General features: G+C 41.4%; 1 protein-coding gene across 2 annotated transcripts in view; it reads left to right on the plus strand.

Annotated features, from left to right (window-relative positions):
• afg1lb (AFG1 like ATPase b) overlaps positions 1–19,919 on the plus strand; it is a 30,598-nt gene that overhangs the window by 3,668 nt on the left and 7,011 nt on the right. For both annotated transcript variants that reach the window (XM_017712974.1, XM_037538174.1), the window contains exons 2-7: positions 2,140–2,528; positions 5,727–5,778; positions 5,961–6,062; positions 6,252–6,379; positions 9,955–10,054; positions 14,546–14,604. In XM_017712974.1, the coding sequence (XP_017568463.1) occupies positions 2,140–2,528; positions 5,727–5,778; positions 5,961–6,062; positions 6,252–6,379; positions 9,955–10,054; positions 14,546–14,604 (830 nt within the window). The remainder of the gene's footprint in view (positions 1–2,139; positions 2,529–5,726; positions 5,779–5,960; positions 6,063–6,251; positions 6,380–9,954; positions 10,055–14,545; positions 14,605–19,919) is intronic.

The raw sequence follows: 19,919 nt of genomic DNA on the forward strand, positions 1-19,919 counted from the left end.
GCGGCTGACTGTAGCTGTGGCCGCAAGGTAGTTGGTGCCTGTCGGGCGGTAATCCTTGAACCCGGTGGTGGACACCCCAGGTGAGAGATGCCGTCAAGAAGGAGTCCTACCGGGCATGGTTGGCCTGTGGGACACCAGAGGCAGCTGGCAGGTATCGACAGGCCAAGCGATCTGCAGCTTCAGTCGTCGCCAAGGCAAAAACCTGTGTGTGGGAGGAGTTTGGTTAGGCCTTGGAAAGTGACTTCAAGACAGCTCCGAAAAGATTCTGGCAAACCGTCAGGCGACTCAGAAGGGGAAAGCAATGTGCCACTAGTACTGTATATAGTGGAGATGGTGTGCTGCTGACTTCGACTGAAGACGTCATTGGGCGGTGGAAGGAATACTTTGAGGACCTTCTCAATCCCATTGACACGTTCTCCAGTGAGGAGGCAGAGTCTGGGGACATGGGAATAGGCTTGTCCATTACTGAGGCCGAAGTCATTAAGGTAGTTAAGAAGCTCCTTGGTGGCAAGGCTCCAGGGGTGGATGAGATCCGCCCTGAGTTCCTCAAGGTTCTGGATGTTGTGGGGTTGTCTTGGCTGACATGCCTTTTCAAAATTGCGTGGACATCGGGGGCAGTGACACTGGATTGGCAAACTGGGGTGGTGGTGCCTCTTTTTAAAAAAGGGGACTGGAGGGTGTGTTCCAACTACAGGGGAATCACACTTGTCAGCCTCCCTGATAAGGTCTATGCAGGGGTACTGGAGAAGAGAGTACGGCTTATAGTCGAACCTCGGATCCAGGAGGAGCAGTACGGGTCCCTGGTCGTGGAACACTGGACCAACTCTTCACCCTCTCCAGGATTCTGGAGGGTTCATGGGAGTTTGCCCAACCAGTCCACATGTGCTTTGTGGATCTGGAGAAGGCATTCGACTGTGTTCCCCGGGGTATTGTGTGGGAGGTGCTTCGGGAGTACGGGGTACATGGGTCTTTGCTACGAGCCATTCAGGCCTTGTACAAACAAAGCTGGAGTTTGGTTCGGCCGGCAGTCAGTCTCGTTCCCAGAGAGAGTTGGAACTTCGTCAGGGCTGCCCTTTGTCACCGATTCTATTCATAATTTTTATGGATAGAATTTCTAGGCGCAGTCAGGGGATGGAGGGTGTCCAGTTTGGTGACCTCAGGGTCACATCGCTGCTGTTTGCAGATGATGTGGTCCTATTGGGGACATCAGGCTGCGAACTTCAGCTTTCGCTGGATCGGTTTGCAGCCGAGTGTGAAGTGGCCGGGATGAGAATCAGTACCTCTAAATCCGAGACCATGGTTCTCAGGCGGAAAAGAGTGGAGAGCGCTCTCTGGGTCAGGGATAAGCTCTTGCCTCAAGTGGAGGAGTTTAAGTATCTCGTGGTCTTGTTCACAAGTGATGGTACAATGGAGCGGGAGACTGACAGGTGGATTGGTGCTGGGTCAGCAGTGATGTGGCTCTTTACCAGTCTGTTGTGGTAAAGAAAGAGCTGAGCCATAAGGCAAGGCTCTCGATTTACTGGTCGATCTACATTCCCACCCTCACCTATGGTCATGAGCTTTGGGTAATGACTGAAAGAATAAGATCGCGAATACAAGCGGCCGAAATGAGTTTCCTCACGTCGAGAGGAGCCAGCTGAGGAGGTTCGGGCATCTGGTTAGGATGCCTCCTGGACGCCTCCCTCGTGAGGTGTCACAGGCAAATCCAGCAGGGAGGAGACCCCGGGGAAGACCCAGGACCCGCTGGCGTGACTATATCGCCCAGCTGGCCTGGGAGCGCCTCGGAATCCCCCTTGGAGAGCTAGTGGAAGTGGCTGGGGAAAGGGAGGTCTCATTGCTTAGGATGCTGCACCCGCGACCCGAACCCCGGAGAAGCAGAAGATGATGGATGGATATATATATATATATATATATATAAATAAATGTCTTTGATCAGAAGGGTACACAAAATAAATTCGGACTAAGTACTGGTAAATGCTTTCCTCTTTTTTGCAGAGCGGGGAATTTTTAGCTACCCTTTATATAATATGTCATGTAATCCATCACTAGACCTTTATACCATCTTTAGATGTCCGAAAGTGTCAAGACATATAGCAAACAAGGTTGTAATCAGTGACTGTAATTTGTATCTTCTTACAGGTTGTTCCATGTTATCTCCAGGATATGTTTCTCAGTCAGTGATCCGAGATGGCACCATGCACAGAGGACCCATCGCCCATTACAATAAATTAGTACACTCTGGGTTGCTGCATGAGGACATTCAGCAGAAAGCTGCACTTTGGCAGTTAGAGCAGTTGCTTGGAGTGATAGCAGGATACACCAATATTCCCCTATCTCTCCCACGGCCAAAGGTAAAGAAGAAAGACAGTAGCTTAGATGATGAACGGACCAAAGTCTTGGAAACAGAGAATAGATTTATAACAATGAACAATGAAAAAGATGGACAAGCATCACACCGTAACTCCTCTGAAGAAGTTACGTTTACGGAAAAACATCAGCAAATAGACAAGGAATGTAATGCAAAAAAGGTAAATGGTCTGCTTGTTTGGTGATTTGGACCGAGCCATGGTTCGTGCAACTGCCATGACCCAGCGTTAACCCAGACTTTGCCACTTTCAATGTGCCTGTGTATTGCTCATTGGGGGGTGGATTGTTTGTTGTTTTTTTCTAGGTCAAAGCAGTTGTTTTGTAGTTTTTGGTTGTGGGTATATGGGAGGGGGGGCACAGGCCTCTCTGGATCACAGAAGAGACCCCACTGGGACAGCCCCATGCCCTCTCCCAAAAAAAATGATTGTCTCTGCTGTAATGAGGAGCCCCCATTGTCTGGGAAATATTTTTTCCTGTCTTTTAAATTGGACACATGGATGCTCATTGTAGTAGTAATACAGACTATAATCTCAGCAATTTAGACAAAACGATTAGAATCTTAAATGGCAAAAGAAAAAAAGATCCAGTCAGGATTTTCTCTGTGGTATCTAAGTAGATACAGTCGTGCTAGCTCTTCCTTTAGTGAGGAGTTTATGAGCTGGACAGCAGCCCTTATGCATCAGATTAACAACTAGTGATGTGCATTCTGACTAATTTTGATATTCAAATACCCTTAAGAGTTGATGAAAGGATGTCTAGTTAACTGTTAAAAAGAAGAAGAAAAAAAAACAATGCCAAAAAAACAGAAAGAAGCGGATTACGGCTACAGCTTACCTTTTTAGATGACAGCACTGGTGTTGCACAAAAAATTACGCAGTGGGAGAAATTTTAAAACATCTTTTAAGACTGGAAAAATAGCCCATAGAAATCAATAAGCTTTAATGTAGGATGATTTATCATAACAGAGACTGCCTCAGATGTGGTAATGAGCTAAAACTACAGCTAGGAATGTCACAATTATTACTTGACCACCTAATTCCTTCTTTTTATAATTGTTCAGGATGATCACAATCATTTGATATAATCACAATTATTACAGCTGACTGCAGTCATTTCCCACAGTTGTTTAACAATAACATTACACCATAACATTTTCACAGATTTCACAATAACATTAAGCCACAACAAACAAAATAACAATTCAATATGGTGAAGTGAGGCAAATAAATGTAAATAAAATGGAAATGTAAATAAAATTAAATTAATTGAGACATCATAGCAGTTATGATGAAAACAGCTCTTATATGTTTAGAGTGTGGTAATGTTTGTTTCTTAGTTATCTATGTAACTAATTCTAATGTTTTTAGTGTGTATGCTAGCAGAATGAGTGTTTTTTGTTTACATTTTCACTCTAGTAAAGCACATATAGGTTTGCTCGACTCTGCGCATAATTCTGTGTAACTGTAACTGCAGACAGGAGTGTGTCTTGGTACGTGCAGCAGTATAGTGTATAATTTCAACAGTATAACTGGTCTTAGCTAATAAGTAAGTAACTTTAGGCTTGGATTTTTATACCTGCCAACAGTAAACAAGACAATTACGTTCTCAATTGCAATTATACGCATATATATATATTACACACACACACACACATATTACAACTCATCTTCTGCAGTTGTTTTTAACTCTTTAGTGGATGGTGTGCCAGCATGTTGGACCATTAACTCTTTAGTGGATGGTGTGCCAGCATGTTGGACTATTAAAACATTGGAATTGCCTATGTAGCTATAAAGGTCCCCTGTTCGCTACCAGTATAGTTAGTAAGTGACAGTTAAATCAACTAATCACTTTTTGATTTCTTGACAACAAGAGGGACTAATTTCATGACATCACTCCCAGCCTTCTAGAATGCCTAGATATGACACAGATACAATACAAGCAGTAGTTTCTCTCTGTTGTTAGAATTAAAAGAAAAAAAGCAGTGGCCGTTCTGTGCCAGGGTTCTGGAAGTCTAAAACACACAAGGTAAATAATATTAATGTCTTACAAATATCAAATAAAACAAATGAATGGCAAGCTTTAAATCTTTGTGTTTAAACTAGAATCGCTGAAAAAAAGGTTAATGTGCACCACCATTACCTCAGCACTAAACCTTGATTGAGTAATGATGGATTCCATCGAGGGCTAGCTGAAATGAGAATTATTGTAGCTGTGTTTTTTTGTGTTTTATGGCCCAAATGGAAAGCCTAGATTTAATAGTCAAGGGTCATTGTTTTCTTAAGTCATGTCAAAAAGACTTTCATTTATAAAAATGGACAAAAGTACATGGAATAGATCAAAACAGTAATAGAAGCTATCTTGATTTTTTTTGTCCATTTTTGTAGATAACAGAATGTCACACAGTATCAGAAATCACATAAGCATCACTTTGAGCTCATGAAAGATGTGAAGCGTTGTAGCTTATGCATTGTGTTTTCACTTTGGAAAATTTCAGTTCAAGTGCTGAGCCAACCTAAGAACAATTCCTGTGCTGTGTAGAGGAAGCAGAAAATAGAACTCTTCCACATAACAGCACTGGTGTGTGATGCATTGGCCCCCGGTCTCTAACAGCGCTCAGTGAAAGGATGAAGGTTGACTCCACCTTGTGGGCTGGTCCTCCCTCAGTCAGTGCGCTGTGTTTAGCCACTCTAGCATGACTAGGCCACTGAGAGTTTTGGAAGTCAGCGAGAAAGTCACAGTTCTGTTATCCACGCACGGCTCACCTCAATGCTCAGCCGCCGTTTCACACCAGCAGAGAGAGAGAAGGGAGAAGAGGGAAAGTGATGCTGCCGCTTTATGTTGACTGAATAACTTTATTATTACACATAATCCTGGCCTTCTGAGCTGAATGTAATTTCATGAATTGGTATCCTTGAATAGAAAAGGACTGAAGAAAATTTTAGCACTTTACAAGAAATGGAAACACCTAACAGTTAAAAGAGATGGGCATAGATCTGTGTTACTGACTGACAAAGCACTTGTTTTTTCAATTGTAAGTAGCAGTAACTAAATTCCTTGCTTTTACTGTACGTTAATGTACAGCAAAAATAAATAAAAGTATATTTTTAAAGTCAGTTTTGGAACCTTTCTTTTGGTCTCTTCATCATGAAATTTTGACAGCATTAAGGAAAGCTGGCATTTTTTTATTATGTGTAAAAAAGACAAAAATGGCTATACAATATTTTGAATCAGTTTTGTAACCTATTGGGACCTGTAATACTTTAGTGATTACTGATTTACCTTAAGTTTTTAAGGGATGACAGTTATGTTTAGTTTTTGCTAAGCTATCTTAATGAATTTTCTAATTTGTTGTCTCATAGGAGCCTGCAAAGCCACCTCCACCTCAGGGATGCTATATTCATGGTGGTGTTGGTGAGTTCAGTAAACTTTATGCCCACAGAGCCATTATTATGGCTCATTATTATGGATACAGGAAAAAATGTACATAATTACATGTAGTCCTTTAGAAATGGGACACTGCCAGAGTATATTTTTAATTTTCCACACACACTCGATTCTGTAATGCATTAATGATGATCCCTGTGTATTTTCAGGTACTGGAAAAACTATGCTGATGGACCTGTTATACTCTCATGTGAAGAACAGCAGGAAAAAGAGGCTTCATTTCAACAGCTTCATGCTAGACATACATAGAAGTACGTTCTCTATGCTGCATCCAAGATTTGTATTTGTATGTGTGATCTTGTGTTTAAAGTAAGCACAAAAATAATCGCTGTTAGGAATGTTAATTTAAGGCTTCTAAAACCCAAACCCAAGTTGTTGGGTTTTGTTTTTATTTTAATTTCTTTCCATGTCATTTGTGAGAGCAACTGGAAATGTTTTAGGAATCCACAGATTGAAACAGAGTCTGCCGAAACGACGGATAGGCGAAATGACAATGTATGATCCCATCTTTCCTGTTGCCATGGAGATTGCCACAGAAACCTGCCTCTTATGCCTGGATGAGTTTCAGGTGAGGAGGGGGCGGGCTGAGGAGTTTGAAAAGGTGCTGAAGGCTCGGCAGCCTGGGGTGGGTGGGTGGAGGGGATCAACAGGTGTTGCAAATCAAGAACTAATAACACAAAGCCAGTTTGTTAAATCATTAGCATGGAAATAACAACATTGAAATGCAAAGTAAAGCGTGTGTGCTGTATAATGTAACATTCATACTTGTAGTAGACATTACTTTAGTTCTTTCCCGTCAGAGATTGTGTTTTTCCACAGTGGCGTTTTCTGCTTGCTCCTCATACGCTTGGAAAAAGCCAGCCAGCGATAATCAATATGTAACTGAAGGATCCTGAGATGTTGACAGGCAGAATGGGGAAAAAAGCCTGTAAGAAAACATGATGTCTGCAATATTGAACCAAAAACTACTGAAGTGGGCCACTCCAAAACAGCAGTTAATAATAGACTTGTAAAGAGAATGGGTGCACAAAGGTAGCCAAATGTTGTACTGAGAGAAAACATATTATTACTTACAAAATAAGTTACATCCTTACAGTTTAACAGTGTTAATTGATTGTGGCAAATTCACTTGACATCTTTTAGTAGAGACAAGTTGCCTGGTGGGATGAAAGTATCAAGAGTACCCAGTTGTTTATGAAGCAGAGTTCAGTGCAGAGTGTAAAGCAAACAACTTTGTACATTTTGGAGCCATCTAGTGGAGTTCAGAACCTAAACACAAACCCAGTCTTGCAAACTGAGGTCATCTAAAAGGCAATATGAATTAAATGAGCATGAATTAATTGAAATAAACAAGATTAAAGCATTAGACTATGCTAAAACAATACACAAAGGCAGTAATAGATTAGATGTAGATGTTTCTCAAAAAGAAGTCTATTCATTACTGTTTTGCATGGCCCAAACAGCTACAGCCATACGTTGCCCATAAGAGAGACACTGGACACTATGGGCACTTCTTTTGCAGAGGTCAGTCACCTCAGGACTGACATGCCCTGGCATCATTAGCTCTTTGATTTCTATACACAGAACTTAAATTTCCCATAATCAAATGCCTGTCTCCGCACACACAAACTCAAGCAGATGCACTCATGTTTTCGCTCTTTGAATCTGTCAGGATTAAGAGCCGCTCTTTTCATTAGTGCCTTTTATAATTTAAATGTTTGTCTCAGATCTGATGTTCCTTAGTGTGTGTGCGTGCGCACACATCGTTGCCCGTACACTCAGGTTTTTACTTTGCAGATCGCGCCGCGCGCCAATGTCGAACGCTCGCACACGTTTTGTTTGCGATGCATAAATGAGGAGCTCGACGGGCCCTTACCAATCAGGAGCCACGGCCACTTAGGCATGCAAATATGGCATCAGGTTTCAGCCGGCCCCTCTTGCTTCCTTAAGTGAGGGGTAATGGAGAGCAACCGTGGCGGGTCGCATGCATCCATGCCTCTTAAATGCTAATGAAATTTCTTCGTTCTCTTCATTAGTCTGGCGTCATTATCAGTAATTTGTAGCCTTCCCCTTTTGTCCCCCTCAGCTCCCTTAATGAATGCGAGGTATTGAGAGAAGGGCAAAAGAGAGTTATAGAGGGGAGTGCGGAGGGAAAGGAAGAGGGAGTAGCAACTGCTTGAGGCATTGTCTCGGCCCCTCAGTCAGAAATTACTCATCACTGGATTTGGGTAAGTAAAGGTTTAAGATCAAAAGAGCGTAATTTGGCACCCGTATGCGCCGCACAAAAGTGACTCTTTGCCGATGTAATTGGATGCTCATTTGAATATCCGTGCCGTTGTTTTTGAGGTTGTCCTCGACAACACCGAAGTACCGTGCGCTGCTTTCTTCTGCTGAAACTGCCCAACAATACCCACCCGAGTGTGTGAGTGAGACTGCGTGTGTGTTTGTGTATGCATGCGTGCACCATAGTGCCTGCGTGACAAACAAAAAAAAAAAACACAAATACAGCAAGGATGAAAAGGTCATAATTAAATGACTCTTTTGAAATGGGCCATAGAAAAAGGCGGTTAAAGGAAACGTGATCCAATTTAAGCAGCAGCACCTCGGCTTTGTAACTCCCCCACTCACCCTCGCACACCCACCTAAAAGTAAGATTGTGCCACAGATGCTAATGGGGTTAGATTAAGGACTGAAGGTTTAGTATGCAAAAAAGAGAGCACTTCAATGTAAGAAAAACAACATATGCTGGGGGTATGGCCATCTTAAGTGTCTTCTTTTTGTCCATCAATGTATGAGGAGGAGTCTTCTACATGACAAAAAATCTCTGGCCCTCCGGAACATATGCAGCAGAGCCAATTTGAAATGCTAATAAAGAGGTACAGTAGGCGATAGCTAGGACAGAGGCTTGAAGAATCAATACTAGTCCACCAAAGGAAAACATGAGACATGTGCTCACTATAAGCTACATGTCTGCTCTCAGGGACACGCGTATAAATTTATTGCTCACTTGAGTGCATATTAAACATAAAAGATTGCAGGAATGGAAAGATAGCTGAAAAAAGAGGGAGAGAGAGAAAGAGAGAGAGATTATGAAAGGAAGAGGATCTCATTGTAGGTTATTGACTAAAGGGCTCCTTTTGTTCAGGGAGGGTCAGCAGCTCCTATGTTTTTGCAGATGTGTGTGAGGCGACAGCTCGCTGCTGTGAAAAAGGCAACGTTTAAATGATAATAACGACAATGATGATGATGAGAATGATAATGAAAGAACCACTCGTCCCCCCTCGCCGCTGAGATTCAGGGACAGCCATGCCAGGCCCTTAAGAGCACAATAGAGAACGCATCTGTGTATGTGTGTATCCGCAGTGCATGTGTGGCCATCTGGCTGCCATTGTGCCACTGATTTTGCCTCGTATTGCCTTGTTTATTTATTTATTTATTTATTCATTTATTTATCATTTCATTCACTGGCTTTGTCTGGCTGCCCTGACTTGATTAGCTCAGACGAGCCACCTCGAGACACTTGTCCTTGTCTCCAGCAGAAAGCTGTGGCTCCTATGGCCATTTTGCCGTCAGGTGGAGTGGCTTTGTGTGCGTGTGCGTGTATGCATGTGTGGTGGTCAATGGACCTTGGCCAATGCTTGGGATTTGAAATGTAACAACACCTGGTATTCATTCAATCGCGTGTGCACACACAATAACAATCACGGTAATTAGCTCAAGGCAGAGTGAGGGGGAGGGCAAGGCTTTGCTCGTCTTCAGCCTTCATCCACCTGTGTCTGCTCCCATAGACCTCTGACAGTCCTCCAAAGAGCAGTAAGTTTGGACTGGAGGAAAAGAACTTGTCCAGATCCCCTGCGCACAGGTTTAGATGCAGTGGCTTAGGGTCAAGGGTTCAGTTCATTACTAGTTCACTCAATTCAGAGGATTTGTTCAATCACAATTCTCTGTAAATACATGTTTTTTGCAGCCAAACACATTTGTATGGAATTGAAATCAATAACAGATTTCTCTCTCTCTCTCTCTCTCTCTCTCTCTCTCTCTCTCTCTCTTCCTCTCTCTCTCACTCTCTTCCTCTCTCACCAGAAAAATGACATGGGGAGGCTATAGAATTTTAACCAGTCTATCTCCATCTCTTTCTCTCAGGTGGTGGATATAGCAGATGCTATGATTCTGAAGCAGCTTTTTGAGGGCTTGTTTTCATGTGGCGTGGTGCTTGTGGCCACCTCAAACCGCCCACCAGAAGGTAAGGACAACACACGTTTTCTGCATGATTCATAATGCAGTAATAAATCATGTAAACATATAAAGCAGTGTGGAACCCCCAGGGCCTGTTCATGGTTTCTGGAAACTAAAAAATGAAATAAAAAAAAATAAATAAATAATAGGATCATCCTGCTTTTGTTAAACTCTGCAAATATTGTATCATGTTATTTTAAGTTTTCTTTGGAAAAAACCTTGAAACAGCCAATAAAAATTGTCCATAAGGGTTTTTTCTATTGCATAAATGTAGATTCGCTAAGCAAGTGCTACCATTGGTTAGGCCTTTAAAGGCTAATACTGATGTTCTCATAGAGGCAATTTTTAACACAAATTCGCTTCTAAAGTGTATTTAGAACAAGGTCTGAAACATTAGTTTGATTTTCTCTTGTCTACATGTAGATCTATCAAGTTTAAGGTGTCTGATCTGTATGTAGGCCACTGTATTGCACAATGTACAAGTGGAACATGACATTCAAGCTGCTGAGTTCTACGAAAGTGTATTTCTGATACTATACTGACCTTGTCACCTGCACAGCTCACATGACCTCACTACTTTCTCACTTTGTATTGTTGTCCCCTCACCTCTACACAATTATTGACAATGGTTTGCCCTCAGTCTCCTCTACTGCATTTTTGTTGGCTGAACAAAGTCAAACATGTTCCTAAAGCTTACGACCTTCTCATGTTCTTAATCCAATTCCAAACACTCTCATATGTCAGCCTCTCCTTTTTTTTCAGCAGCTTTTGTTCCACTCATCTATTCTTTTCACCTTTCCCCAGTTTGCCTTGAACAGAGACTCCTTGCCAAGACTCTTCCTCTCCATCGGCGAAAGGACGTTTTAAGGATGTTTAAAATGTATGTGACATTAACCAGGGTCTATCTTGCTCTGTCACATGATTTCTCAGTGCAAGGTTAAGTGTGAATTCTCTCTGAAGAACGTTGTATTCAATATTGAAGACAGTCCTCGCATGAGGACTGTCCTCAATATTTAGTCTGACCTCTAATTTCCACATTGCTTAGATTGGTATTCTTCTTTCTGCTTCTACGAACTCTAAAGACCAATCCCATTCCTTCTTTCTACCCCTACCCCTTGTTTTTGAGTGCCACCCTAACCCTTTGGAACTGAGTTACAAGGGGTAGTGCTTGAAATCTTTCTCTATGAAATGGGACAAATTAAAAATTGTATTTTTAATTTTAATTTAATATTAAAACATTAAAAAAACATTGCTTCATTAACAGGTTACTAGTGCTACTCTATAGGCAACCCAGCCTGTCTTCAGTGAAAGCAGAGAAGGGAAAAATTCATCAAGCTCGCTGCTGGGCTTTAGTTACATTTAGGGTATCATCTGCCTTCAAAGAGGGCGTATAAGACAATTATTTATTATCGCCCACTGTTGGTGATACGAAGCTGAAGTCAGCTATACAGCAGCTTCATGTTAGAATTTTTCTGTTTCGCTTAAAATGGTGCAGCAGTTACATTCTGTTATCAGTACTGTTGGATTATTTAAGATGGAACGGGAAAAGTAGCTAGCTAGCTACCGAGACTTTATCATACTTTTAGCATATAAGCATACTATTACTATTTTTATGCTTGTTATAAAGAAAACGACAATAATACATTGAAACGGCATTAAACTGAGATAATACAATGGTTATCAGATTTTTTAACTGAGAAAATACTTACATTTGTGGGTTTCTTTGGTGGCTTGTGCAGCCATCTTGCTGATTTTTCTTTGTTTTCTCATAACACTGTTTGGAGTGTGACTCAGAAAAACCTCAGTTTGGAGGGCCATGTAGCCCTAACATTTTGCCCTACTTCTCTATCTCAACAAAAATTGGGACACTTTAACCCTAGATGTGAACAAACGAAACAGAGGGCTAAGGGCTAAGTGGTAGTGGCATAGGCTGAAATGGTGTTGGGCCTAAATGTATGTACCAGATCTTGTTCCTCTTCCTTATTTAAACTGCCAGATGTGCACGTTCTCTGTGCGACAGGTGGACTGATGCTGAAAGGTAAAGAGAAGAGGCCACCGGTGGTCTTTAAAGCTTTATACACGTTATACACTGGATTCAATAGTTTTTTTATTTACACCTGAACACTCAGTACAAAATCTTAATATCATTCCCATCAAAGCCTCTTTGCTTTCACATCGTTCATCATGAAACACATAAGCCCACGGCCTAGCCCCTGGCCAGAACCACCAGCAGTTACTCTTTAATCTCTCTCTCCGCCTTGGGCTCACTCTTCTTCCTCTTCCTCATTGTTGATTCAACAGTTGCTGTTTTGTAATAGCTGTGATGTTACATTAACGTTGAGAGTCTTAGCGAGCGATAAGAAGAGAGATTGAGACAGTCAATCCTGTCATCTTTCCTTTCTCTTCTTTCGCTTTTCTCAGAGTGCCGCTAATGTCTCATTGCATGAAGTGGCCTTTGCGTATGGAGTGCACCACAGGCGAACGCTTACATAAAGACACTCTTGTAACATTAACCAGCCACTGAGAACAAAGAGTACGCTAAAACTTAATAGCCAGCTTATTTCATTTTAATTAGGCGACTAATGGAAGGGCTGCCTTACATGAAAGAAGAAGAGCGAGGGCCGGTGAAGGGAGAGAGCGCGGGCGAGATGATGGAAAGATGTGGCCATGAAGAGCCGTCAAAGAGGCTGGCGCGTTTGAACCTCAACTTGGAGATGCTCTCTTCCATCAAGAACAATGGCTTCAGCTTTTCTTCAGGGCCACTCTGAGAAAGCGAGGGAAGGGAGGTGGAGGGGATTAAAAAGGGGGTGCTGCATTTGAGTCTGAGATGTACCTAGCCATACCTTTGGCTTCAGGATCTTGATCAGCTTTTGAACAACATAGCTGAAATGGGTTCTTCCCTTTACATAGACAGTAATGTCACCGAGCTGAGGACCGTATCAAGAGTACATCACAAACTGAGTTTTAGGCAGATTTTCACTCATGATTTTATGTCTCCTTAATACCTTAAGGTGCAGGCTTATTATTCATTTATTTTAATGCCAATTATCTGGTAATTAATATAAATTATGTAATTATGAGGAAGTGTATTCTAGTTAAATCAGTGTATTTGCTTGTCCAAAAGGTGAAGTTTGTTGGTAACTCTGAAAACATGATGAGCAAGACAAATGTTGATATTCCAGTCTGGAAATTGTGAAAAGTGATAATAATAATAATAATAATAATAACAGCAGGCCATTACTGGCTTGTACAGTAACACGAAAACATGTTTTAAACGTTTCTTCCATTTTTTTCAACATTTCTGTGTAATTAAATGATAGTGATTACATGCTTGATTGTTTAAATCATTGTAAACAAAGTCATTCACAATGATTTGATGTTAAATGATGCATTACAGAAATACCTCCTGATTCGGGTTTCTTTACAATGGTAATAACTGGAACCTGAAAATGTTTTCTTTGAGTGCTGTCTTGTCTGACAACGCTCTGTACATACCTGTCCACCATGAGTGTAGTGTATTTTAAAAATAAGTTTTAGGCCAAAACCTTATCTCAAAACTGTTGTCAAATGATGTCTGGGCCATGGGGCAGCATGTTCATAACCCTCTTATGTAGTAACTTTCTGTAGGGAAGATTTTAGAGACATTAAACCAGTAGGTGCCAACTTTGTCCTCAAGCCAGCCCAACCCTATGTTGCAATATAGGTTGGAGCAAAAATGTGGACCCTCTGGGGGTCCCTGAGGTTGGGGAACACTTCATTAAGTGCTTCAGACAGGTGGTTCCTATCAGGACCACCTCGCAAGTTTGTTTAAAATCTCAACAATTATTGCAGAATTTTTAAAGAACAATGGAATTCTCCTCTAAGTTAGTGAGTTGATAGGCTAGGTAAAGCAAAGCACACTGCACCAATTCCAGGGAGAGTAACTGGTTAAAAAAGAAAAGAAATGCACACAGGCCTACTGCAACAGGCATCTTGTTGAAGATGACCGAACCACTCGCCTTGCCACAGCTTTCAGGAATTGTCATCGGTTGCTGTGTACCTCTAAACAAGTCACCAATAACAGTATCTCATCATCCTCTCTTTTACATTCTGAACTATGTGTGTGTGTGTGTGTGTGTGTGTGTGTTTGTGTGTGTTATCAGGGTTTGTAATGCCTGTGGGGCTAATTGAAGCCTCTATTCGCTCTGATGTTGGCCTATTGTTTGTGCTGAAAGAGAGAGACTTCTTCTCCTGAGCTCATTGTTAGGGAATGTAATGAATTTCATCTACTGTTGTTCTCCTGTGCTGCACACAGAAATCAATTTCTGCCTCTCCTTGTCCCTTTTGTCACTCCTCCCCCTCCCTACCTTCACTTCATCAATAGACACTTTATTTGCCAATCACAGGAAGAAAATGACATTATGAGGCGGCTAAAGAGTGTAGCTGACACTAACCAGACCTGGCCATCTCTCTCTCTCTTTCTCTCTCTCCCTCTATTTTTTCTCTGTGTTTCTCTCAGAACTCTACAAAAACGGGCTTCAGAGAGCTGCTTTTGTGCCTTTCATCGGTGTGCTCAAGGTAAAGACAAAGTCATTCTCCCTGTTAATTTATTTATCCTTTTATACTCTTCGTGTTCCTCTCTCTTTATGTTGCTCCACCTCTTTGTCCGGTTTTTGATGTATTTTATAACTGGAGTAACACACAACAACAGTGCAAGTACGCAAAAACACACAGCACAGAAAAGGCACCTTTGATCATACCTGGAGAAGGGAGAGAATATGAGAAACAGGAGATGGAGAGAGAGGGAGAGACAGAGATAGAGAGAGAGAAGGCTGTTTAATGACTAGCGTGGGTTGGCTGGAATGAAGCTGCCTGCTTGCATTTCAAAGTGAGCACTGCCTCGGACGGCAGGGATGCTCTGATCTGCTTTGTAATTTAATAGCATCATTGTAAGCAGGTATTGGCATTATTCTGTGTGCTATCTGGGTAATTACCACAGTTCTGCTGCAGGCCGTCATCATAAATAATCAGACCATCATTCCCAGTGATAATTTTCAGCAGCCCACATTCTTGCACATTTGACTAGTCTTTATACATATGCTCAAGCAAATGGCAGATTGATAGTAAAATGCTGGTTAAGTGGGAGACCCCCTAGGTTTATAATTTTCCCACCTATTTACATGTACTTGCACTTGCTCAGTGTAGGTAGGTAAAATAATAGATTTGTTTCAACCAAATCATTTTTTAAATATTCCACTAGTTTGTAGTAGGTCTCAGAAAACAAAGCCAAATGTTTCATGCTTTACAACTCAAACTTTACAACTCATACAACTTTATAACTCAAAATCTAAGCCATATAACACATACCAATCTGTAGCCATATAACACATACCAAGCCTGCCACCACAGTGGGTGTGAAAAATGTTGATGATTTGATGAAGATTCATATATTACCTTTCATAGCTTGATGTTAAATGTAAACATTTGCTTTGGCATTATAATATAGCCTATTTAAGCTATTTTAGTAAAAGAGCTGGTGTCAGACCACTGATGACAATGATGCAGCACTTTTTTTTTTAACAGAAGATGACTTTTTCATTTGTTTTTGATTTTGGAAATGGATGCAAGAGCTCATTTTTACAGGTCCCCCCCAGGCACATCTTATGCCTTTTTTCTGAACTTTCACATTTGAAGTATATCCACAGAAAATGCTAACTCGCTAAGCAGTGACCGGAGGGCTGACATGGCAAAATACCATCCATTTCTGGTTTTTGGTTTTTTTTTTCCCCCCTTGCACTGGTTTGGAGCCCTGGTTTGTACTATTGTTCTTTTACTCTAATGTATCATATAGAAAAGCCTCTCTCTCTTCTGTTGATAATATTCTCTTCCACCAAGTTTTAAAAAATTTACAAACCCCTAACTTAACATACCATATTCAGTTAATCAAGCCTTTAGGAGAATCAGATTGATATATTTAGAGCTGCAGGAGAATTTTCATGTTTATTTTTAAAGTTGCTTTCACATTTTTGGCCTGTTTTGTATATCACTACAAAAATCATCATTTTGATGGCCACAAGGCACAGAGTACTAAGGAGACATGCCTTGAAACATTGGAATATTTTCATTCAGGCCATGAATCCTCTCTGTTTGGACCCCTGGTCTTCAGGGTCAGTGGGCCAGCACAGTGACATGCCCCGTCAGGTCATTCTTTCCCTATTAGAGTCGCAAGGTCCCTAAAGTCACCCCGTGCTGTGCCCCCGTTAATGCTGCCTGATAGGGGTGCTGAAAAGCCCTCAGCCTTCTTTCCTTCCATGCTCTTTTGTGAAGCCATCTGGGCTTGGTGGGTTTTGGCAATGCAGGAACCCCAATGCAGGCCAGGGTGGCCTGCAAAAATCGTCTCATGTCCACTCAGGCCTGATGACTTTAGATGCAGGGAGGACTAACTGAAAAGTCTTAGCATATACTTGTGTCTGGGTCAGGGTTTCTGGGTTTTGTCGGAATGTGAGGAAGGTCTATGACCTCCCCTCCCCAATCATCAGCTGGAATTTTCATCTGAAGAAAACTGCTCCTCAAAGGTTTGGAGGCACCTTGCCTTCTTTTGAATTTTGAATTGTCATGCTTTGCCTTTCAGTTAAGAATGAAGCTATACCTGCTGTAAAACAGCTACTTACTAATACTTCCATATCATAGTATGATTGTGCACCTCTCAGCTTTATCTTCATCAGTCCGGATTTCACTAAATGTGTTTTCAACTTTTGTTAAAAAAATACTGAAAATCTATTCACCCATAACTTAATTAAACCACTTAAACTGTAAGCTGTTGGTGGGACATCCACTGCACACATTTTCATGAGAAAATTATCTTACATGTTAGATTCCCAGTAGATACTGAGCAATTCATAGTAACTATTATTATTGCACCTTAATATTGATAGCTGAATAGTAATCCTGGAATTTGAGTATTGTTCAAAGTAAACCTATTTAATCTGTTAGTTACTGCAAACAGACAAAGAAATATGCTTACAAACTACTGAAAACTAGGTGTGTCTGCAAACTTTTAATGAGCAGAGCATGGACCTGTCTGCTCTGAAAAACTTTGTGTAAAGTTCTTCTCAAAATCATTGCTTATCTTATATTTGCATCAACTATAATCATTACTTTTTAGTCTAAGGAGTTCTCATTCCACTTAATAACCCTCTTAAATAAAACTTAATAAATCTCTCTGTGAACCACTGGACTTTACATATCATAGAGTGTACCTGCACACAGTGAGTGAGTATAAAAATAAATAAATAAAAGTGAGATAGTGAGTTCAAAAATAAAAAAAACTAATAACTTCTCAAACATCTATTCTTATGGCACTTTTGGTTGATATGCCTTTGTCTGGTAATTCTAGACTTTTTAATTTTGTGCCTTTTATGTTTTAAAGTCTGAGGTCACACTACTGTTTTGAAATGTTTTTGGACATTGTGGCATTTCTCCCTTTCTTTCCCTGTTATTCTCCACATCCAGCTGTCCAGGGTCAGGCATCATTGTATGTCAAACTATAGCAATGCTTTGACTTTTTTTCCCCGCCCCTCATTCACTCATACAGCTAGAAGCATTACAGTATTGTCTCAGAAATGTGATAACCTTAATTTAGCTCAAGTGTCTCCCTTCAGTTTTTCTCATTCTCTCTCTCTCTCATTCCTTGTTTTTTTTTTCTTCCTCCTCCATTCTTTTGTTGGGGCTAATTGGTACGTACAGTTAGCCAAGTATTAAAAAAAATTACACAAAGGGAAATAAATTTAAGTGGTGGTGGTGCTGTGCATGTGTGCTTGTTTGTGTGTATGTGCTCATGCCGAAGGACTCGGCTGGACAGAGTCACAAGTATGATTATGGAGTGACATGGGTAGAGAGCGCTCTTCAGAAAGAGGGAATTGATGTTGAATGACTGCTATTGTCCCCCTGGCCTTTGGTTAGCCAACAAAAAGTCCTTATTTTTCATATTTCATTTATTTTTCCATTCCCTTTTATACCATCTCCTTCCCGCTCAGAGACAGAACGTACAAATCTACATGGTAAAGTTCAAAGTGTTCAGAGAAATCGACTCAGCCTTGATAGTGTTTGAGAGGAGTGACTGAATGAGTAGAGGAGAGTGAGTGCTCTCTTTTGCTGTTGTGAGAAATGATGGCTAATTAGTGCAGCCGGTTAGTCTGAGCAGGCCACCTCAGAGAAAGATCTAATCCAATAAAGCATTCAGGAGAGAGAGAGAGAGATTGTTAGAAGGAGCTCACCTTTTTTTTGCCTGTGATTAAATATCTACCACAGCCAAGCTGCTCTTCTTTCCATTACTCATGCTTCCTCTACCTTCTCCACTATGTTTCATCCTCGCTCATCTAACGCTTCGTCCAGCCAGCATTTGTGCTCATCTTTAAGTGTTCGTTGATTAGGGGCCCAGGAGAGAGTGAGTGTGGTCCTGGGGTGGTCCTGGCTTTTTAAGGCAATGCAGATGTTCTAAAGGTGCTGCTTATTTAAGAGCTGTACACAGGGCAGTGCAAGGTTGTGAGAACATTTCAAATACGTTGTGAGAACGTTTTGAGTAGCCAACAAAGCCTGCTACATGTAAAGGGAATAGATAATTAGGCATAATTAGTGTGTTCACATCTTTAGCCACCACAGCGCACACACACACACACACACACACACACACACACACACACACTAGTCACTTAATCTCTGAATACGTTCACCCAAGACACACACACACACACGAAATCACACACCACAGTGGTGAAAACACTTTGATGTAAGAGGAGTCGTCCTGGACTCAAAAGCATAAAGGCACTGTTTTAAGCTGTCTCTCGTTCTCTTTCTACCCCTCCCTCTGTTCCACCCCCCTTTTTCTTTCCTCTTTCGACAGTGGCTGTAAGACACACACAGATGAATGGACAACAACCTTTCCCCCCTTATCCCCCCACACCCCCTCCACCCCCTTCTCTTTTTCAGTCTTCCCACCCTGCGTTCTTTGAGCCCAGCTCAGTCAATTCTCTAGCCCCGCAAAGGGGGAGGGAAAAAAAAAGCATCAAATGTTTTCGGCCGTCAATAATGAGGTAGTGGACCTCATCAGGGCCCAATCGCCAGCTATCTTTGGCTTTTGTTCGGTCTCAATGGCAAGGCTCGCTTTGAAAAACTGAAAGGCAACTTTTTTGAGACGAGAAAGAGAAAAAGAGAGGGAGAGAGAGAAACGCACACAAGCCCATTTTTCGCCTTTTCATTTTCATTCTAAACTGTTGTCCAGAAAAGGCCTGGTCATCCAGTATATTGGCTGAACAGCGGCTACATGTGTTCAGTGTGACTTTGAAAGAATACGTGTTTTCGGTCAGTTTATTGGCTTCATGGCATGAAGAAGGTTATGAAGACATGCTACAAACAACTTCAAAAGTTACATAGGTTGCATAATTACATATGTTTTGTATTGAACGAATGCATCAGGCAGTCGTTCAAGAGATCCAGTGCATTGCAACATGTGGCACATTGTTTGGGTATGTGACTTGTTAAAAGTAGGTTTGCTGTTAATATGATTTCTGTGTGTATGGTGGGGTGTCATGTGGGGGAGGGTGACAATGAAGGGTTGAAGATGAAGATCTTTGAGGAGTTATAGGTCTCTAATGAACCCATCAGAGGCCATAATCATGCAATGATCCACAAGAGGACACATCTCCAGCTGATTATATATAACCACACTCTGATTGTGTTTCTGCTCTCCTTCACTCACTCCTCGCTCAAGCTCTCCCCTAAACCATCACCTATTCTGAGGGATGTCTCTGTTAACTCACCAGCTGTCAAGGTACGCTCATGAGGAAAAACATTTTTTTTAGAAATAGAAAGAGGGGAAGGAGGTAAGACAGCAG

Source organism: Pygocentrus nattereri, chromosome 4 (assembly GCF_015220715.1).
Source record: "Pygocentrus nattereri isolate fPygNat1 chromosome 4, fPygNat1.pri, whole genome shotgun sequence".
In the NCBI taxonomy this organism is placed as follows: Eukaryota; Metazoa; Chordata; class Actinopteri; order Characiformes; family Serrasalmidae; genus Pygocentrus; species Pygocentrus nattereri.